Consider the following 20,261-nt stretch of genomic DNA (forward strand, 5'->3'; position numbering starts at 1 on the left):
ACAGTCTGATGTATGGTGATAAAAATAATGCTTACACTTCACAGGCCATCACTAATTCGGTCAGGAAAGTTGTGTGGACAGAAATGATGGAATAATATGCTTTAAAAAAACTATTCACGGCCCAAAGAAACATAGTGAGACACTTAACTTTAACAATGAAAAACATCCAGTGTGTTGCCTTAAACAAATCAGCATCTACATGCTTAACCTGCTTCTCTATCAAAAAAGCACACAAGAATCAAAACAATCTCCTGATCTACTGTATCAGACCCTTTGGACCCTAGTGATCCTTCTTGCTCTTCTGGCACTCTTCCAGTGGTGGAGGATGGGAGGGTCAGGGTATCAGTCAAGGATTTTAGTCCAGCAGCACAGCACGTGACCCCCACAGAGTGACTCCTTGGCAGCGACTCCACTCTGCCAAGCATTTGGAAAAAATAAAGGAGCCAAAGATCAGCAGGGAGTTTAACTGCGCTGGCACACATTTATGGAGCAGAAGGTAGATTTTCAGCGATTACATTACTACAAATGCTAATTTGTAAACTTAAGGTTACAAATCTAATCAAATCAAATTTAAATTTTGTCACACACAACCGTACACAGCACAATGTAGTAACATTTAGTCACTGCATTTAACCCATCCTAGCATAAGGAGCAGTCGGCAGCTACGATACAGCGCCCGTTTAGCAGTTTAGGGGGGGTTCTGTGCCTTGCTCAAGGGCACTTCGGCAGTACCCAGTAGGCAATCTGGCATCTCCAGCTACCAGTACACACTCCCTAGGCCGACTTTGTGCGGGCGACCCTCCTGCTCCAAATCCAAGTCCCCACGGACTGAGCTACTGTCGCCTCCATATCATATTATTCGTAAGGATTTGTTTTTTCCTGGACTAGCTGTGTCCATAATTTTCCCCAAATCACAAGTGCAGTTAAGGGAATATTCCATTATATGTGCCTTTAAAGTCCAGTCATAACATTACATGTACTCACAAATATCTTTATTTCATTTAAACATGAAAAAATAAACACTACAGTGGATTATCCTAGTATAAGAGCTATGCTCAAGAGAACTACTGAGACAACTCATGTTGTGTAACATGGGGCGTCTGTGGCGTAGTGGAGAGCAAGGTAGTTCTCCATTCAGAGGGTCGGTGGTTCGATACCCGGCTTCGGCAGTCGATGTGCCCTTGGGCAAGACACTTAACCCCAAGTTGCTCCTGAAGGCTTGCCATCGGTGTGGACTGGATGTTGCATGAATGTTAGTTAGAGTCTGATGGTGGCACCTTGCATGGTAGCCTGTCATCAGTGGGTGAATGATATGTAATATACTACTGATTGTAAGTCGCTTTGGATAAAGCGTCTGCTAAATGACTGTAATGTAATGTAACACAGTTCAGGAGGCCCAGGGAGCTAAACTACTGCTTATGTTTGTCTTGTTACTGTGTTGATCTTATCTAATCCTCGGCAAGAAAGCTAATAAATGCATTTCCAAGAATGTGGAACTATTCCTCTAAGTAAAGTAGGGATGCAAATTATGATTATTATTGAATTAACTATCGAGTATTCTCAATTCATGTTTCAGTCTGTAACATGGAAAAAAAACAATATAACAATAACAATATAACAATATATATATATATATATATATATATATATATATATATATATATATATAGTTGGTGTTCTGTCGCCATCTTGTGGAATAAAGACAATATATATTATATATATATATATATATATATATATATATATATATATATATATATATATATATATATATATATATATAAGACAATATATATATATATATATATATTTATATATATATATATATATATATATATATATATATATATATATATATTGTCTTTATTCCACAAGATGGCGACAGAACACCAACTGCAGCCTTTAATATGGAACATGGTGTTCCTGATCTCAGCACCTCATTACAGCATCATCACCTTCTCTACATCATCAACAGTAAAGATGACACCACAAGGCTGTTGTTTGAAAGGTCACAGCTGCAGAGTGATGTCTTGGGAATATGAAATTATCATTGAAGGTCATGATGACTTTTTTGGTGTGTTTTTTTCCGCTTTGAGACCAGCTGTAATCACATTTGAACTTAATAAAACGAGTGCACAGGGAATAAAAAGTATTTTTAAGAATTAATAAATGATGCATGTGTCTCTACATTTAAATCTGTGAGGCTGAACTCCCTAACCTATCAGGAGGGAGGGTGTCTGTGTGTGTGTGTGTGTGTGTGTGTGTGTGTGTGTGTGTGTGTGTGTGTGTGTGGAAGCTCATGTTGGGAGCAGGTGGGTGTGTGGAGAGACCGTCACATGACGCAGCTCCTGGCTGCTGTCACACTGGTATAAATCCACCTCTGTAGATTTGGTCTGTCCTTTTTTTTTTTCCTCCTCTCCACGCTTGGCTGACGGTTCTTCGAGTCCAGGCTTCAAAGTCGCGTCCACTTTCTTCAGTTATGGCTGGTATGTAACATTTTTAATATATAAAGCGTGTTCGTTTTTTTTTTTTTTAGTTCATGTGGCTGAAGCTTCAAAACTAAAAACGTGTTTTGGGTGACGTTTAAAACGCTTGTGAACTTTGCTTGTGCAGCTTTTCTGAAAATTTGGGAGCATGTCGTTAAGAGTTTCTTGCGTAAAGTTTGGTTTAAATGTTTGTAAAAGAGCAGCAGCCCCCCCTGATGTTTGCAGAGTCCTAATGTGTAACAGTAACGCTGTGTTTTGCTGTCCCATCAGCCAGCTGATCTCACAGCTGAGCCATGTTACCATATATGAGTCACCAGTCAGCCTGTGCTGTGTGGTCAACTCCATTTGTCACGTTAAATAAATTCAATTTCTTACTAGAGATCCCTATCAGATTATCCTTTTTTAACATACAGTACCAGTCAAAAGTTTGGACACACCTTCTCATTCAATGTTTTTTCTACATTGTAGATTAATATTGAAGATATCCAAACTATGAAGGAACACATGTGGAATTATGTGGTAAACAAACAAATGCTCAACAAACCAGAATATGTTTTTATATTTTAGATTCTTCAAAGTAGTTGAATGAGAAGTTGTGTCCAAACTTTTGACTGGTACTGTAATAGTTCTCAGAGCTAAGTTTTGTAAAAAAATAAAAAAAAAAGTGCTACTATATGCCATAATTCTCCATTATCCACCCCTACTTGTGGTATTATCTTACTGGGGGTGGATGTGTGCAGAATGTACTGTAAATGCATTGAACTTGTTTATATAAGATGTGTTTCATGTTAGGCTTCATGCATAAATAATACAGCTCTTGTTGTGCAAATTGGGGAGGAAAAAAAGGGGGTGTGAGAGAAAGGAGGTGTGGCGCTGTGTGCAGCCAGTGAGACTGAGCAACTTTTCCTGGCATACCGTGATGGGCAACACTACACGCTTGATTTGTTTTGTACATGCTGTACCTACTGTGTTAGGTACTGACTTTGACCATTATTGGTTGGAAAGTACCAAAAGGTTGATATACAATCCAAGTGGGATTCACACAACCTTCCTAGCTGCCATGGGCATTTTGTCAGTGCAATTTATATGTCCTTTCACAGGCAAGTCATTGTTCGGAGTCTTGCCTTGGCAGTGAGCTGACAGATTTGTTCCTCCCCTTACCGTCAGAGGTGGAGGTAGAGAGTGGGCACTAGAATGCAAATAAAATTCAAGTTAATGAGCGATTTTAATCTGGTAGTGGAGACTAAAGTCTTTTTTTTCTTCTTTTTAAACAAGTCAGAAATCTCCAATTGAGGCAAGGCCCTAGAGTTTGTGGAGACTCTGCTTGTTTTGAGTATTTGAATTACCATTGTCTTTATACTGATGGATTGATTGGAACATAAAGTTGCAAGATGATTTTACTGTTTCACCTGTTGCAGTTATGCTTTTCTGCTTTTTTTTTTTTTTTTTTTTTTTTTTTTTTTTTTTTTTTTTTTTTTTTTGTTGTTGCGTAGAGTTTGTTTTATGTTCCTGCTGGCCAAACATTAAAAGATGTGACTTTATGTCAAGATAATTGCAGCACAGTCGCAATGTAGTTAATTTGCAGGGAAAAAAATCAACTATTTGAAGCATCAATGGCAAACTTAATGATTCGGTGTCAGACAGTCAAATAATAACGGCTACTTGTTAGACACACCATCCTCCCCATTGTGCTTTATCTCAACTGGAGCTAATTTCTTTGGATTTACATATTGTACTTTGGCTCTGAAACTTGTTTGCTGGGTTTTGTTGAAATATTTAGGGATTTTACCAAGTAGACAGTGCAAATCCAAATTAAAGGAAGACACAGATGATATACAAGTGTATGTTTGATAAAGTTTAAGACAACCTTTTTAAACAGGACACACTTTTCTAAGTTGAGAGAAGTGTACCATCAGATATCTTGCATTAAATGGATATAGTGTGCATGTATACAACTCTTCAGACATTTATTTATCTGTAGAAAGTAAATGTAATGATTCTTTTTTTGTAATCATCTTGTGTTGTTATATGTTCTTCGTCCTACAGACCAGGCTTTCGTGACGTTGGCTACCAATGACAGCTATGCTCGGGGAGCCATGGTTTTGGGAAAGTCCCTCCGCAACCACAATACATCCAAGAAGCTGGTGGCACTCATCGGTCCACAAATGTCAGAGGCTTGCAAGTAAGAAACCCCTACCTCCAACAGCTGATGCAACATTTTTAAATCACTCCTGTTAACATTCTCGTAAAGGAATGTTTTCAGCCAGCATTGTTGATGGTGATTCATTGTAGAGTATTGTGACTCATTAGGTCGGTGCTGAAGAGAATCTTTGACGAGGTGAGGGTGGTGGACGTGCTGGACAGCGGCGACACGGCGCACCTGGCCATGATGAAGAGGCCAGACTTGGGCGTCACCTTCACCAAACTACACTGCTGGACTCTGACACATTACTCCAAATGTGTTTTCATGGACGCAGACACCCTGGTGAGACTTAACTGAGCATTTACCTTAGGCAAGAACATTTCAAGCTGTTTTACTGCAACTATTTGTGTTTGTCCTCCTGCTAGGTGCTGTCAAATATCGATGAGTTGTTTGACAGAGAAGAATTGTCAGCTGCTCCCGACCCTGGATGGCCTGACTGTTTCAACTCTGGCGTGTTTGTTTTTCGGCCTTCTGTGGAGACTTATGGCAAACTGCTCCAGTATTGTACAGAACACGGCAGCTTTGACGGTGAGTCCCGAAGAGCATTTTTTTTATGCTTTAGCTTTGTGCTTGCATGTTTATTTAATTTTATGATGTTGTAGATTCGGTAGGTTTTTTTTGGGGGGAAAAAACATGTCATTTAATGACGTGACCTTTGGCTCTGGGATTTTTGTTTTTCCATGTTACAGACTGAAACATGAATTGAGAATACTCGATAGTTAATTCAATAATAATCATAATTTGCATCCCTACTTTACTTAGAGGAATAGTTCCACATTCTTGGAAATACATTTATTAGCTTTCTTGCCGAGGATTAGATAAGATCAATGCTAGCACCAGAACATGACCCCCAATGAGACCAAAACTTGTTGTTTTTCCATCTAGGGTTTTGCATGAATATAACAAACAAAATATGTCATGTTAATTTGTCAGCTTTAGGGGTGCTATTTGGTGGATTTTTTTTTTTTTAACGTTGGGATGAGCCACACTAGCTGTTTCCAATCTTCATGCTCAGCTAACATTCATACCCTCATATTTAACAGACATGTACAAGTTAAGAGTGGTATCATGTTTGTCTTCTATCTAAACAAGATAATGAATTAATGCATTTCCAAAATATTTCCAACCAATCCAAACTATTCCTTTCACTCAACATACCACTTTTCAGTTATGTTCTGAACTTGTATCCGTTTGTTGGTATTGGCATAAATGTATTTGTGTCATGAACAAGTTTCCCTCAAAATGGACATTTCACATTTCACTACCAAATGCATTACAAGAAAGGATTTAGTATGACTAGAAGTATTTCTGGTTCTACCACCTCTGAGTTTTGATGTTGACAAACTTTTTTTCAGTCACACACAAACATTAATGATTTGACCTGCTTTGAGTTCTTGGTAACGTGATGTTAAACCGACCTTGTTTATCTTTTGCTCTAAGTAAAGTCTTTATCGAGCCGGGTGCCCGGGCACAAGGCCCTCCTGTAACAACCTGTGTAACAACTTGTGTAACTCTGCTGAGTTATTCTCAGGGGCTCACTGGGGAGGGGTGGAAGTTAAATTTGAGTCGTGTATTGCACAGAGCACTGGTTGACATTCAGCAACCCTTCTCCGTGAGGCGTTCTGTGACTGAATTGTGGTTGTTGTTTTGGCTCCGTATCAGGTTCACTGAGCATCTGAAATCCGTGGCTAAAAGAACATGAGTCAACACTTGTAGGGGGTTGTGGTTCTCCTATACTGCAGGTTTACCACCTTTGCTTTCAAAAAAAGTTACTGCAGTTTTTGTACATTATATAAAACCTTTTGAATCAGCTGAGGCCATTTTCTGTAAAGGTATCCAGTAAACATTTTACCATGACGTAACATTCATTAGGGAATACTTTATTGCCATCCTTCTTAAACATTTGGACGTTCTAAAGTATACAATTGCATCACCTCAGTCAAGCATTGCATACTTTCTCAAATACTAAAGCAAAGCACTTTTGTTTATTGTTGTGTTCAAAAGATTTAATGTATTAGTAAAAGTAACAAAGGAACCCAGGGTTTAATAACTCGTAAATACATTATTTGAAATGTCAAACAGGTATTAAAAGGTTCCTTCTTTGACAGAGTCCTGCTTTTGTGAATGCTATTTTTTTTAACAGCAGAAAGATGCAAAAAGTTTTAAGAATCGTTTTCTATCTTGAGACTAGAAAATTGTCATGTCAAGATTATTAAGATGGATCTGAATAAGCACATAATGTAAAGAAAATATTTCTAATAAATAGACAAAAATTATTTCTCAGTATAGGTTTTGAAAAATAAACTTGTGAATGCTCTGCTGGATAAACTATGTAGTTGCAACACTTTTTCAACATTACCTCAAACATATCTTTGGCATTTCGCTACTGTCATTTCTTATTCATCAGCCAAGGCATAAGGCAAAGCTGTAACTGGGTTTTGACAAAATATTCTTAACTCATGGTTTAGGTAGCTTCTTTTTAAACGCATACGACTGTCTTAATTATGTTACCAAAAAATCATACATAGGTTAAGTGATGATGACACCATGACAACTGAGGTGTTGAAGACTGTAAGATGTGGTGAAAGAGCTAGTAAGGGACCTTAAGTCACCTACTTTTATTACGGTCGGGCTCTTATCAAATTAATTGTTTCCTCAGGGTTCTCAAAATGCCACTAAACAAAGGAAACGGTTGTGGAATAAACAACAAAACAGTATGCAACTAGCAGCAGGGCTGGGAAGAGCCAAAGCTTGTCCTTGTTGGTAGCAGGGAACCTTTTTAACATTAAATGACGAGCTGTTTTCCTTTGTGATACTGTGAAAGAGATTCCATCTGTGAGAAACCAATTAGTTTGCTTCATAGTGGCCAGTGCTTTCAAGTGCCAACTCATTCTGGCTGTGTTCATTGACAGGAATTTTTCAGAGACATCACAGAGAAGACATTGTTGCATTCATTTTTTTCCAGGAAAGATACCTCTTTGTCAATGAAAACTCATGTAATTTACGGTGTCATTTTTATTAAGTAAGATTTTTGTGTCCTATATTTCAATGGGATTTCAGTGTCTGCATGCCTGATGGCATGGTATTGGGTAAAGCTGTCTTATTTATAGCCATGGATGGTCTTTTCATGTGCACTGGGTTATGACTTGTAGTGGCTGTGACCTTTTGGCATTTCAGTTCCACTGAACCAAAAGGAATCCATGATGTACACACGCAGCTCTGTCTCTATGCAGTTCATGGTTGACATTAAAAACTGACTGAGGTAAGGCAACATGAAAATCATTTCAGTGGTTGAACCCAGAGGCTCTATCTCTGCATCTGTGGCTCCAATGATGTCCGCTGCCAAAACAAACTGGCCGAGTTAAATGCTGAGCTCTGCTCATCCCCTCAAAATGAAGACACTCAGCCCCATACTAAGTTTGTAAATGCCCAGAGGAGGTTGTGGGTTCAAACAAACGGCATCTTTGTGTGTTATTTAAAACTGCAGCAGTCGGCGGTTTCATAGACTGTACAGGCTTGTGCTTTTTTAGGAATTACATGTGAAACTTATTTTAAAGGCCAACTTTTCATCTTATACCAGTGTCAGTCCAATGACTTACTGTATGGTGACTAGGTGACGCAATTCAGCATGAATGGTCAATGAGCTTGTTGTTTTTAGTTTGGCTTCAAAATTCAGTTCTGGCTGGTTATTTGTCACAATGCAACAGAGGAAAAAAAAATAAAACTTTTCATTAGACTCTACTAACTTGAAGTGTAACCGACTTAACGTCAATTGTAACTCTCGACCCAAAACTGGGTTTTGTGGTCATGTAAGCCTCCGCCATGACGAGGGCTTCCCAACTTCTAAATTAGCCTAATTGAGCGAGGGCGAGTGGCTGTCCAGCCCTCCAGTCGGGCCCCGAGGACCTGAGGCAACTCAAGTGAAAACTTTAAAATGAGGGTTAACTCAGAGGGCATTGTTAATGTACTTGACCAGCACAGAGAGGCAAAACATTTTAAATACTAGTGTCTAGTTCTATTATTTATATTAGAGAAGTCATGATTTGGGCTTGGGCTCTTTTGAAAAAAAAAAACCAGTTCAGATACAATACCTGGGTTTCAACAGCGATACCAAAAGATGCTTTTTTTCCATAACTTATTTAGATTTAGAAAATATATCAGACTCCACAGTTCTCCTCAGCTCTACAGAGCATTTAGTGTATTTTTAGTTCATTGTTTTTATTTTATTTTTATTTTGTGACTAGCAACTTGCGGTTTTGGTTAAATCCCGCTGCTGTTATCAGCAAAACATTTTTTGAGGAATTTGATAATTTAGCTACACTAATTTGACAGTAATAATGAAGACTATTCATTATTGATGCACAATAGAGCGATCACACTAGCATCGCTGTCTGCTAACAGGCTATGATACTGCAGCTTACTGAAGACTTCTGGTGTTGCCGAGCAGATTTTGGCTTTGAACTGAGCCGAGTTTTGGAGGTCGGTGAGCAAACAGCTGGCAATAGAGCCTTCAGTGGAGAGTAGTGTGTCTACAGTAGTGCATAATGTGACAAGTTCTGTACATCGTGTCTCTTTAATGCTCTGTACATCTTCTGTGATCTCTATAAATCAGATCTGCCAGTGACTTCTAGCAAGTGAGATATTTTTATTTCAAATAACCACAGCAATTTATGAAGGAAAGAAATCTATCTCTGAATGTGTGGGAACATTTTTCTAACTTCTTGTCTGCACTGGTGTCAGCAGGTTGCTGACTAATGTTGGCCAGCGAAAACAGAAAGACTAATTCATTTGGCTGTCACAGGTGTGCAGATCATCCGACTGAACTGTCACAACTGCTTTTCTTCTTTCAGAGACGCTATCTAGTCATGCATTGTCAGAGCATTTGTCAGCTGCATTTCATAACCGAGTTGACTGTTATGACGTCATAACAGCTTCTCACAGCATGTTCACACACATGAATTAACAGAAATCACTCCCACTCTCTTTTACCCGTCTCATTTTTTGAAAACGCCATTCAAAATGAATTCAAAGCGTTTTACTTCTTACCAAGATTCTGCTACAGCGTCATCTGTGGTACAATATCTGATATGACCGATAAATCTTTGAACATCAAATAAAAGGAAATGTGTGATGTGGATCAGCACTGTATTGCTGTCTTGCATAACGTGAAGAAAAAAGTCTGATCTGAAAAAGTGGGAATTCCGCTCTATTTATATATCCATTTAGTGAAAAGATCCATTTTTTTGTAGAGGTTAAGTTATTATCCACTCTAATTGGTTTCTCAGTGTTAAACCACATCTGAACCTGCAGATTATTCCTGAGAAGTACAGTGTGTCGTTAATATACTGTCATGTTGATTCATCTTTTTTCTCCTCTCTGTTGCAGGAGGAGACCAAGGTGTTTTGAACGGCTTCTTCGGTGACTGGGCAACAGCTGATATATCAAAACACCTCCCATTCATCTACAACCTCAGCAGCATAGCCATCTACACTTACCTTCCAGCATTCAAGCAGTAAGTGTCAGTGTACCAAGGTCATGTTTCTAAAAACATTCACACAGTAGTTGGAGGTGTTTCTACTGTTTAAGCGGCTGCAGAATATACTTCCACAAGACCGTTTTTATTATACTACAGCAGAGAGTCAGTCAGTGTGACTAAAGTCTTCCGTCTCGGACTAGAAGCCAATTTGTAAGCAGACACTCGGTCACATGAACATGTATTCCCATCGTGACGACATCGGGTTATGAGCGAGATGAGCAGTTAAGATTCCAGCAGCTCTGCTGGAGAATCCCCACAGCAGGCCTCAACGCTGGGTTGGATATCCACCCTGAGCTCCCAACAGCTGAAACCCAAGCCTAAAATAGAGTGGTTTATTTAAAGACCTTTTATGTCGGCCTCTAGGACTGGTCATTGTACGCTCTTTCTTAAGCTTCCCCTCCCATCCTCATCTTCACTGCCCCTCTGCGGCAAAACCTCTGTCCTCCATAGAAACAAACATCAACAAGCTCTTAGGTTCGGCATTTCCTGGCATCCGAATCAGGATATCAAGGGTGATAAACATGTTCTTACTTGTCAGCAGTGGTACTGCTTAAGAGGTCTGGCAAACGCAACAAAACAACCCCCTCAGTGCCAGTTTCAGGTTTATATGAACATGTGCAGTTTGCCAATACTAAGAAGAAATCCATATCTGAAGGGGTTGACCATGGAGAGACTATATACTCTAATGTAGTCCAATACAAGCAGGCTAATGCAACTACAGCACCATAATATGCAATGTTAAATCTTATTTTAAAATTACAGTTTTATAACATACATTACTGAGTCAGTTTGCAGACTTTGACTCTTCTCCATTTGAGCTATTGTTACAATAACTTAGCATTGTAGCTAAATACTAAACAATAGTTTAGCTAAACAGTAGTTTACCCTTAGCCACAGTGGAAACTGTTCAGAAAAAGTTACATAGTTTCATTTTATCACCACTAAATCTAACCATAATAAAGCATCTACAATAAAAACATGTTCTAATTTACCATGTTACTCATTTCAGATATGGTGGCAATGCCAAGGTGGTCCATTTCCTCGGGCAGACCAAGCCATGGAGTTACACCTATGACCTCAAATCCAAACAGATCAAAGGAAGTGGGCACGAGGCCACCACACATCCCACGTTCCTCCTGGACTGGTGGACCCTGTACTCCAGCGCTGTGGTGCCGATGCTGCAGGAGCAATATGGAGAAGAGCCTTTCCATTCCGGATGTGTGGAGGTGAATGATTTGGTTTTATTCGACCTGCAGACTTCTATTTATACTGCAAGCTACTCGGCTATATCAAGGCCTAAGGATTTCTGACATGACCAACTTTTTACAGCTCTTACATCTTTTGACCATTGACATGCTGAACCAGGTTTCCTGATTATCCAGCTCTATCAAAATAAAGTAATTTTTGATTGTGGTGCTTGCATTGAATATGAAGGGAAGTACTGTATGTGTGGAAATAGGTTGTGCCATAATATGTACACACATGTATTCTGCTGTCACATACTCTGTGTCATTTCTTTTCACCTTTTTTAATTTATTTTACAGTTTACCTTTTTTTTAATTTTATTTTATTTTGCTCTGATTCTGGATGATATACTTCCTTTTCTGTCTTCCCATTCATCTCAAAGTTCCAGTACAGTGAAATGGTCACTTTTGAGAGTGAACAGATATCGGTATGTATGTATGAAAGCTAGCAGTCAATAACGGTTTGTTGGCACCTGGTTTAATGCTATTACTGCTCGTCCTCTAAAATCAGAACTTTTGCGTGTGTTTGCCTGCGGCCATTAATTTGGAAAGGCTAAGTTCAGTGCTTTGATGTGTGCTGTGCTGTCCGTGTGTCTTGTCTTTATACATTTTCAATTTTTCTGCTCTGTTTGACTAATATGTTTTATTATTATTTTTATTTTTTTTAAGGATGGGAGCTCTTCACTTGCACAATCAACCGAACCCCAGATGTCCTCAGAAGAACGGAAGCAGAAATGGGAGCAAGGCCAGGCAGACTACATGGGAGTGGACTCATTTGACAATATTAAGAGAAAGCTTGATACTTTTCTTAAATAAAGATGCAGTGAAGTGGGATATCAAAAGAGCACATACAGTTTTCCTCAATTAAAGAAGCAATGAAGCGGGATATCAAAACTGCACTTGCAGTTTAACAAACTCACCACAGGTCGTTCAAGAAAATACTGTAAAACAGCTTGTATTTTTCCATCTTAGCTGTTGCTCAACTAGAAATAACTTGAGTCTCCCTCCACCAGCATAACACCCCTTCCATACTCCAAAGACGGTGCCGTTTAAATGGGGAATGAAAAGTAAAATTTTCTCAACGGCCTTAATTGTCTATGCAAGACTGTCATCATTTTTAACCAGCCACAGGTATCTCCTTCTATACTGTGAAGAAAATCATGAAAGATTTATGATAACACAAATTCACTCTTTTCAAAGGTATTTTGCATTATAGATTTTGCATATTTTTTCCTTTTTTCTCATGCCAATACTCGTTTTGTTAAACGGATATGGCAACAAGTTGAGCTGGGTATTGTTATGTATTGTTGTGGCCAAGATTAGCAGTCACTTACAACTATAATTTTCTTTCTTTTTTTTCATGTTATTTTTTTTTACCATGCACTCTTCTGAGCATTAATTATTGCTTTTTTCTGGGTTTATTTCTTGTGCTTTTGAATTGGATAAACAGCCTCTGTTTAACATAGATCTGAAACATGTTTACATCTATATGCCATAGTATGGTTATTTTGCCATACACTATACTCTGTAGTGCCTTCTTGCGCTCTCTCTCTCTATTGCATCACCCCATCTGTTCTTGACTGGCTGCCAGCTTCTTGAATGCAGTCTATGTGTAGGACATTAGGATTTAACTTTCTTGTGTTGCACTTAACAAGAATGTTTTCTGTACCACAAAGTCTTTCATTTGGAAATAATAAAATATCAGTAAACGCTTGGGATTTGCTTTGGTCTTTTCTTCAACATTTAGGTCTTGGTTAAAACTGAAACCAGTGGAGTATGTTCATTTATTTTTTATATATATATATACAGTCAAAAGTTTGGACACACCTTCTCATTCAATGGTTTTTCTTTATTTTTATTTTTTTTTCTACATTGTAGATTAATATTGAAGACATCCAAACTATGAAGGAACACAATGCTCAACAAACCAGAATATGTTTTATATTTTAGATTCTTCAAAGTAGTTGAATGAGAAGGTGTGTCCAAAGTTTTGACTGGTACTGTGTATATATATATATATATATATATATATATATATATACACACAGTACCAGAAAACCAAAAGCCAAGAGCTTTCAGTCGTGCGTTTTTCCGGTTTCGCTTTACTCCCTTCGACAGCCAAACCGGACTCTGTTCTGTATTAGAAACTTCTGGATGAACGAAATAGTGAGGACCATAAACAACCTGTAATATGACTTAATCACATTATTTTATTTTGCAATATAAAATAGAAGCTAACTTCTGAAATGTAATCATTGGACACTGATGACATATTCACTGTTAGTGGAAAATTACGGATGAACATAACAAACACGGTCTGGAGTTTAATCTTAACCAATACAACAAAAACAAATAGCTGACACGTCAAAACAACCCGTTCATAAGCACGCACACCTTTCATAGTTGCAACTTTTAGTAACCTATTTCATAAAAACGATTTCACCTTTAACTTGAACGCAGCCCCCTGCGGTTCATGGTGATCTCATAACGTTGCAGGAGGCGTGCCGCCGCACCGCGCTACAATGTATCACAACAGAGCGCTCCGACAGTAAACGCACCACTCGGTTAAGATGGCTCCGCTCCCCGTGTTCCGAGTGGCTCTTCTGGTTTCCTTTTCAGTGTTCCTGACCGTCGTGTTGGGCTTTGGATTGCCTTTTCTCCTGAACAGAGCGATGGGAATGATGGGCTTACCAGAGACGAGTGTAACCGAGTGCATAGTCGTGCTGTATTTATGTTTTGTCTTGTATGTTGCGACGCCTCGAGTTCCTAGAGGATTGGTGGAGGTAATGTTACAGCATGGACTTAATTCCCAACACGAAAATGCATTAATTAAAGTATATTGTCCTATAAAACATCATATAGGGATGGAAACATTACAGCAACTGTTTAATATGTCAGTAACGTTACTTCCCACTAAGAATTAATGAATGCCTCCTGTAACACCATCGTATATCATAAAAAAATGTAATGTAGTATAGTGGGCCGTGTAAAACATCATACTTCTGCTATAGTAGGTGGCAGACATGTATACCATGAGCATGTCGTAAAAGGTGTCGTAAAATGTCATAGTACTGCATGCCATAAAAAGTTAAATAACATTCAGTGAAATGATATGTGTCATGAATGACATGAAAATCTATTGAAAAATTGATAACTATGACAAAGTAAGAAAAAAATCATTAAAAGTCATAGTAATATATTTCTGGTATAGTATGTCAAAAATGTAAAAAAAATAAGTAGTATTGTTGAAATAAGGGATACGCAAAAATGTCATAGTATAGTATAGCCAGAAAAGTCATAGTCTAGAATTTTTAAATTAGTGAAAAAAGTATAGTATAGATTTTCTAAAAAATTCGAAAAAGATCTAAAAAGTCATTGTAAAGCATGTCAAAAAAGTCATAGTACAATAAGTTGCAAAAGTTAAAGAAAATCTTCGTATTTGAAAAATAGTCATAGTATATAGTATGTCAGAAAAAAGTCATATTATAGTAAGTAAAAATAAGTTTAAAAAAAAGTATAGTATGTTGATAAAAAGCAATAAAAATGTATAGTATAGTATGTTGAAAAAAGTAAAAAAAAAGTCATAGTATAGTATGTCGGAAAAAAAAAAGTAATAGAATAGTATGTTGAAAAAAAGCAATAAAAGGTCATAAGTATAGTATGTTGAATAAAGTAATAAAAAGTCATGGTATAGTATGTCGGAAAAAGTAAAGTAAAAAAAAAAAAGTCATGGTATGTTGATAAAAGTTAAAAAAAAGCAATCGTATAGTATGTCAAAAAAAATCAGAGAATCAGAAGCTGTTTATTGCCAAGTACGTTATACATACAAGGATTTTGCCTAAGTGATCTATCGGTGCGTAACAATAAACATCAGACAGTGCAAAAAACAGAAATATGAAAATGTACAATAAAATATGGTAACAGAGATACCAATAGAATTACATTAAAACAAGTATACAATTAAAGTGACAAAGTGTATATTTTCTAAGGAATGTAGACATGTGCAGGGGTGTGTATCTATGGGAAATTGTCCTGGGGATGTAAGTGTCTCAGTCAGGTGGTCAGTGGGGGTCCTTGGCTTTATTAATTAACCCAACTGCAGACGGAAAGAAGCTGTTTTTATGGCTTGAGTTCTTGGTCCTGATTGTCCGCAGCCTCTTGTCAAAATTCAGGGATTCAAAGAGTTTGTGTCCAGGGTTCAGCGTGTTGGCTACAATCTTCCTTGCATACTATACTTTTTCCTTGCATACTATACTTTGCCTCAAGGTCCTTGAGGCAAAGTATAGTATGTTGAAAAAAGTCATGGTATAGTATATTGATAAAAAGCAATACAAATTTTTAGTATAGTATGTTAAAAAAGGTCATCGTATAGTATGTCGAAAAAAAATCATAATATAGTATGTTGATAAAAAGTAATTTTATAGTTTGTGGAAAAAAGTCATAAATAGTGATAGTATAGTTTGTCTACAAAAAACATAGTATATTATGTCAAAAAAAGTAATAAAAGGTCATAGTATAGTACATTGAAAAAAGTAACAAAAGTCATAGTATAGTATGTCGGAAAAAAAGCAATAAAAAGTCATATACAGTATAGTATGTTTAAAAAAAGTTTTAAAAAAGTCATAATATAGTATGTCGAAAAAAAGTCATAGTATAGTATGTTGATAAAAAGTAAAAGTATAGTATGTTGAAAAAAGTAAGAAAAAGTCATAGTATGTTGAAATATGTAAAAAAAGTAATAGTTTAGTATGTTGAAAAAAGTAAAAGAAATTAAATAGTATAGTATGTCCTAAAAAGTAATAAAAAGTAATACTATACTATGACCTTTTTTAACTTTTTTGGACCTACTATACTATGACTTTTTTTTTATACTGTCGGAAAAAAAGTCATAGTATAGTATGTTGATAAAAAGCAATACAAATTAATGGTATAGTATGTTGAAAAAAGAAAAAGAAAGTCATAGTATAGCATGTCGAAAATTATTAAAAAAAAGTCAGTATAGTATGTCGAAAAAAAGCAATATAAGGTCATAATAAAGTATGTCGAAAAAGTCATATTAAAGGACAATCAACTACATGTAATAATCAGTATTAGATATAGAACAATTTTATAAATATTGAATTGGTGCAGATATGTACATATATAACAAAACTGACTCCCTGTTATTGTTCATTCGTGTTGTGCCATATATAGACATCTATAGATCTTTTTTTTTTTTATATTTCCTTGTTGAATATTTTATTTTCATTACATTATAAACATTAGATATAAACGTATTTAAGCTTTTTTATATCTCTTTGGGAATATAACAAAAACCTTCCTATTTTCTGCCCCTTTCTGCAGGTGAAGGGAAAAGCTGTGTTCGTTACAGGCTGTGACAGTGGATTTGGTCATGCACTTGCCAAACATCTTCACAAACTTGGCTTCACTGTCTTTGCTGGATGTCTTTTTAAGGTACAGATAAAACAAACGGTCACTACTCATCAATTGAAACTCTTCTTAAGAAGTATTGATGCAACTTTGCAGCCTTTTTTTTTTTTGCACTACAAAAAAGAATCAGAAAGATAATTCAAGGATGAAAAATGAATTAAGTGACTATCATTTGTTTGCATTTTTGAATGCATTATTGAATGCATTTTTCTGTGCGATGGAATTTAATTGGTGCTTTACGTCTTCATGTCATGAGTTGGTGTAACTAAGAATAAATTACATCCTTGCAGGATAAAGGTGGCGAGGGTGCAAAGGAACTGGAAGAATTTCATTCAGATCGCATGAAGGTCGTCCAGCTTGATGTTTGCAGTGAAGAGCAGGTGGACAAGGCTGCAGAATATATCAAGGACAACCTGGAGGACACAGAAACAGGTGCTGTAAATAACTTGCATGCATTCACTTATTTAAATACGAATAAGAAATGAAGATATGTTCATTCACAGACTTGTTTTCTACTTTGACATTATCTAGGTCTTTGGGCTGTGGTGAACAACGCTGGTGTGTCAACCTTTGGAGAAGTAGAGTTCACCTCAATGGACACCTACAAGCAGGTGTCAGAGGTCAACCTGTGGGGCACCATCAGGGTCACCAAAGCTGTTCTGCCATTAATCCGCAGGGCCAAAGGTCAGTGACTGGGGAAAAAAACCCACTGTATGTTACACATAATCATTTTATGAAACATAAACAGGATGTTGAATATTGTCCAAAAAGGAATAGCCGAACTGTTGCTTGGATTTTTCTTAGTTCATTTGGTTACCACATTCTTTCCCCTCAAGTTTCTTTATGAAGGATTATAAGCATTCTTCGAATTCCTCTTTGAAAGAAAAGGGTGCAGCCAACCAATAAGTTGTGTCCTATGATGAATGTGAGGAATGCCAATAATGCAAACAAGCCTGAAATGACACTTTTAATATCGATAATAACAACATTTGTAAAGCAATGTTGTTATTATTAAAGCAAATGGTAAATGAAAAGAAATACATAATATAGATTATAGATCATCATCTTAAAGCCAGTTTAAAAAGGTGTGTTCTAGCTGACATTTAAAAGAAAATGCGTTCGTATAGTGTTGTGGACTGTGAATGGTGCTTCTTTCGGCAGCTTAGGTGCAGTAACACATTGATAGTTAATATTTTAGGGGAAATGGAAAACTTGGATTACTCATTGCTCAGAATATGCAAATGTCAAAGAAGTTGTTTTTTGACAAAACGTATCAGCAGCCAACAGCAGCAGCAGTGTGGTTCACTGCTTTAAATGAGTTGGAAATGAGTGACTCTTTCAGAAACAGCGACGTGGTGACTTGTGACCATGTTCTTGCTAAGAATTTAAAGTTTAAATTTAAGCTAGAGTTTAAAGCTGCATCACTTAATTAAATTTTACATCCTTTTATTACTTGTGGTGCTGAATTCAATTCTCATTGTATCAGACTATTCATTCTAAACCAGCATTAGTTTTAAAGATAAATATCATCAGATGCTGCACCAAACCCTGCTGTATTTCAGTAACCTCTCTCTCTCTCCGCAGGACGTGTTGTGAACCTGGCCAGCATGTATGGGAGGATGGGAAATGCCTTGCGGTCACCTTACTGCGTGTCTAAATACGGCGTGGAAGCTTTTTCTGACTGCCTTCGCTACGAGATGAAGACCTGGGGAGTTAAAGTGTCAATAATCGAACCGGGGAACTTCATCGCGGCCACCGGCATCCTGACCCGAGACATTGTGGCCAGCACGGCCAACAAGCTGTGGAGTGAGGCACCCTCGCAGGTAAAGGAAGATTATGGGAAAGCCCACTTTGAGCAACACGTGGCTCTGATGCGCTCTTACTGCAACAGCGGACAGAAGGATGTGGCTCCTGTCCTGGATGACATCACTGACGCCATCATGTCCAAACGTCCGTATACACGGTATCACCCCATGGAGCCACACTGGTGGATCAGAGTTCAGCTGATGACCCACCTGCCTGCCGCCATATCTGACTTCCTGTACTTCTAAAAGAGGAGCTGTTCCTGCAAGAGCAGCGCATTAGTCAACTATCTAGATACAGACCCTTCTGTAGCTCGATTCAGACTCTTCAGAGGGCATTCTGCTAGGTAGTCCTCAGCACTTTAAATCATACACTGATCAAGCCTTAAAACAACCATTTTTATAAACTGTAAGTTCATTATTGCACTTTGCTTATTGTATGTCTTACAGGAATCATAACTTTTTCTACACAGATATATTCCTTGATAAGTAGTAACTACTTTGTGTTGAATATCAGTGACGCTATGACATACTCGTAGCTATAAATACATCTTTATTACTCGCTGTGGCATTATCTTTAAAAAAAAAAAAAAAAAGAATGAAAAGGATGTTTGTCCCCCTTTTATCTTGTTTTCTTTTCCCTCATACTTGTAATGTTTTGGGTATGGGACTCAGCCGGGGCCACACTGGCATGAGGACCAAAGTCGGCAGAGCTTTGAGAAGGCTCCCGCTGTTCTGTTGTGGCTGACGCCGGAACAAACCGAGGTCAGCTACTGTAAGGCCGTGGTGAGATTTGGCTCGACTCACCCCAAAGTTACGTAAGGACAACACAAGCCCACTTTGTCCCACAGGCTCTGTGAAATCCTGCATGCTCCTTGGACTGTGAGGTTGATTTATGTGATTAATGGTTGTGCTTAAACGAGCGAGTGCTGTAAATGAAAAGAACATTTATTTTTTTAAATTTTACAAATCGCAGTTTAATTTTTCAAGACTGATTTGGAAATAAAGTGATCGAAATGTGTTGATGTTTTGTTGAATGTCTCATTTGAGATTGGCCTGGGTGTTGTCAGTAGTAATTATACAAATGGCCACCAAGTGGCGCACATGCATCATACAAAACTACCGCTGCTCTCCACGTGCATGAATCATCTGCCATCTTTCACATAAAGTTAATATCCTAATTTAAACGGCATTATAATCACATTATAGCAAAGCTGAAGCACAGAGAAGAAAATAATCTTCCCAGTTTTCTTGTAGTTAGGACTTGTAGACAAACAATAGGCCACATATAAAACATTTTTTACGTCAAATGCCACGTTTTGTTATCAAGTAAAAATAAAAATGCTGTTTTTGATAGCCCTGAGAGTATTAAAACATTGTGAGTTTAAAACAAGACATCATCATATCGTTTTTATGCTGTTTATTACGTCTTTTAAACACTAATAAACTCTTCTAAATTATTACACCTGAAGACAATCTCCCCTCCATAAAAACAGTATTAAGAGCATGACATTAAATTTCACAGCACTGCCTTTATCATTCCACAGCATGGATCTGTTT

The 20,261-nt window shown here is 37.4% G+C and overlaps 2 protein-coding genes across 2 annotated transcripts; both read left to right on the top strand.

Moving 5' to 3' along the window:
* The first annotated feature begins 2,377 nt into the window (after window positions 1-2,377).
* gyg1b (glycogenin 1b) lies at window positions 2,378-13,176 on the top strand. Its single transcript, XM_054622521.1, has 7 exons — window positions 2,378-2,486; window positions 4,533-4,668; window positions 4,797-4,971; window positions 5,055-5,217; window positions 10,075-10,201; window positions 11,235-11,451; window positions 12,139-13,176. The coding sequence occupies exons 1-7, from the start codon at window positions 2,480-2,482 to the stop codon at window positions 12,283-12,285; spliced, it is 972 nt and encodes a 323-aa protein (XP_054478496.1). The 5' UTR covers window positions 2,378-2,479; the 3' UTR covers window positions 12,286-13,176.
* Window positions 13,177-14,008: 832 nt separating this feature from the next.
* On the top strand, window positions 14,009-19,461 carry bdh1 (3-hydroxybutyrate dehydrogenase, type 1). The gene is made up of 5 exons (XM_054622680.1): window positions 14,009-14,252; window positions 16,813-16,923; window positions 17,190-17,331; window positions 17,431-17,583; window positions 18,484-19,461. Exons 1-5 carry the CDS (start codon window positions 14,040-14,042, stop codon window positions 18,948-18,950), a joined length of 1,086 nt encoding a protein of 361 aa, XP_054478655.1. The 5' UTR covers window positions 14,009-14,039; the 3' UTR covers window positions 18,951-19,461.
* The last annotated feature ends 800 nt before the right edge of the window (window positions 19,462-20,261 follow it).

Source organism: Anoplopoma fimbria, chromosome 21, assembly GCF_027596085.1.
Source record: "Anoplopoma fimbria isolate UVic2021 breed Golden Eagle Sablefish chromosome 21, Afim_UVic_2022, whole genome shotgun sequence".
NCBI classification, from domain to species: Eukaryota; Metazoa; Chordata; class Actinopteri; order Perciformes; family Anoplopomatidae; genus Anoplopoma; species Anoplopoma fimbria.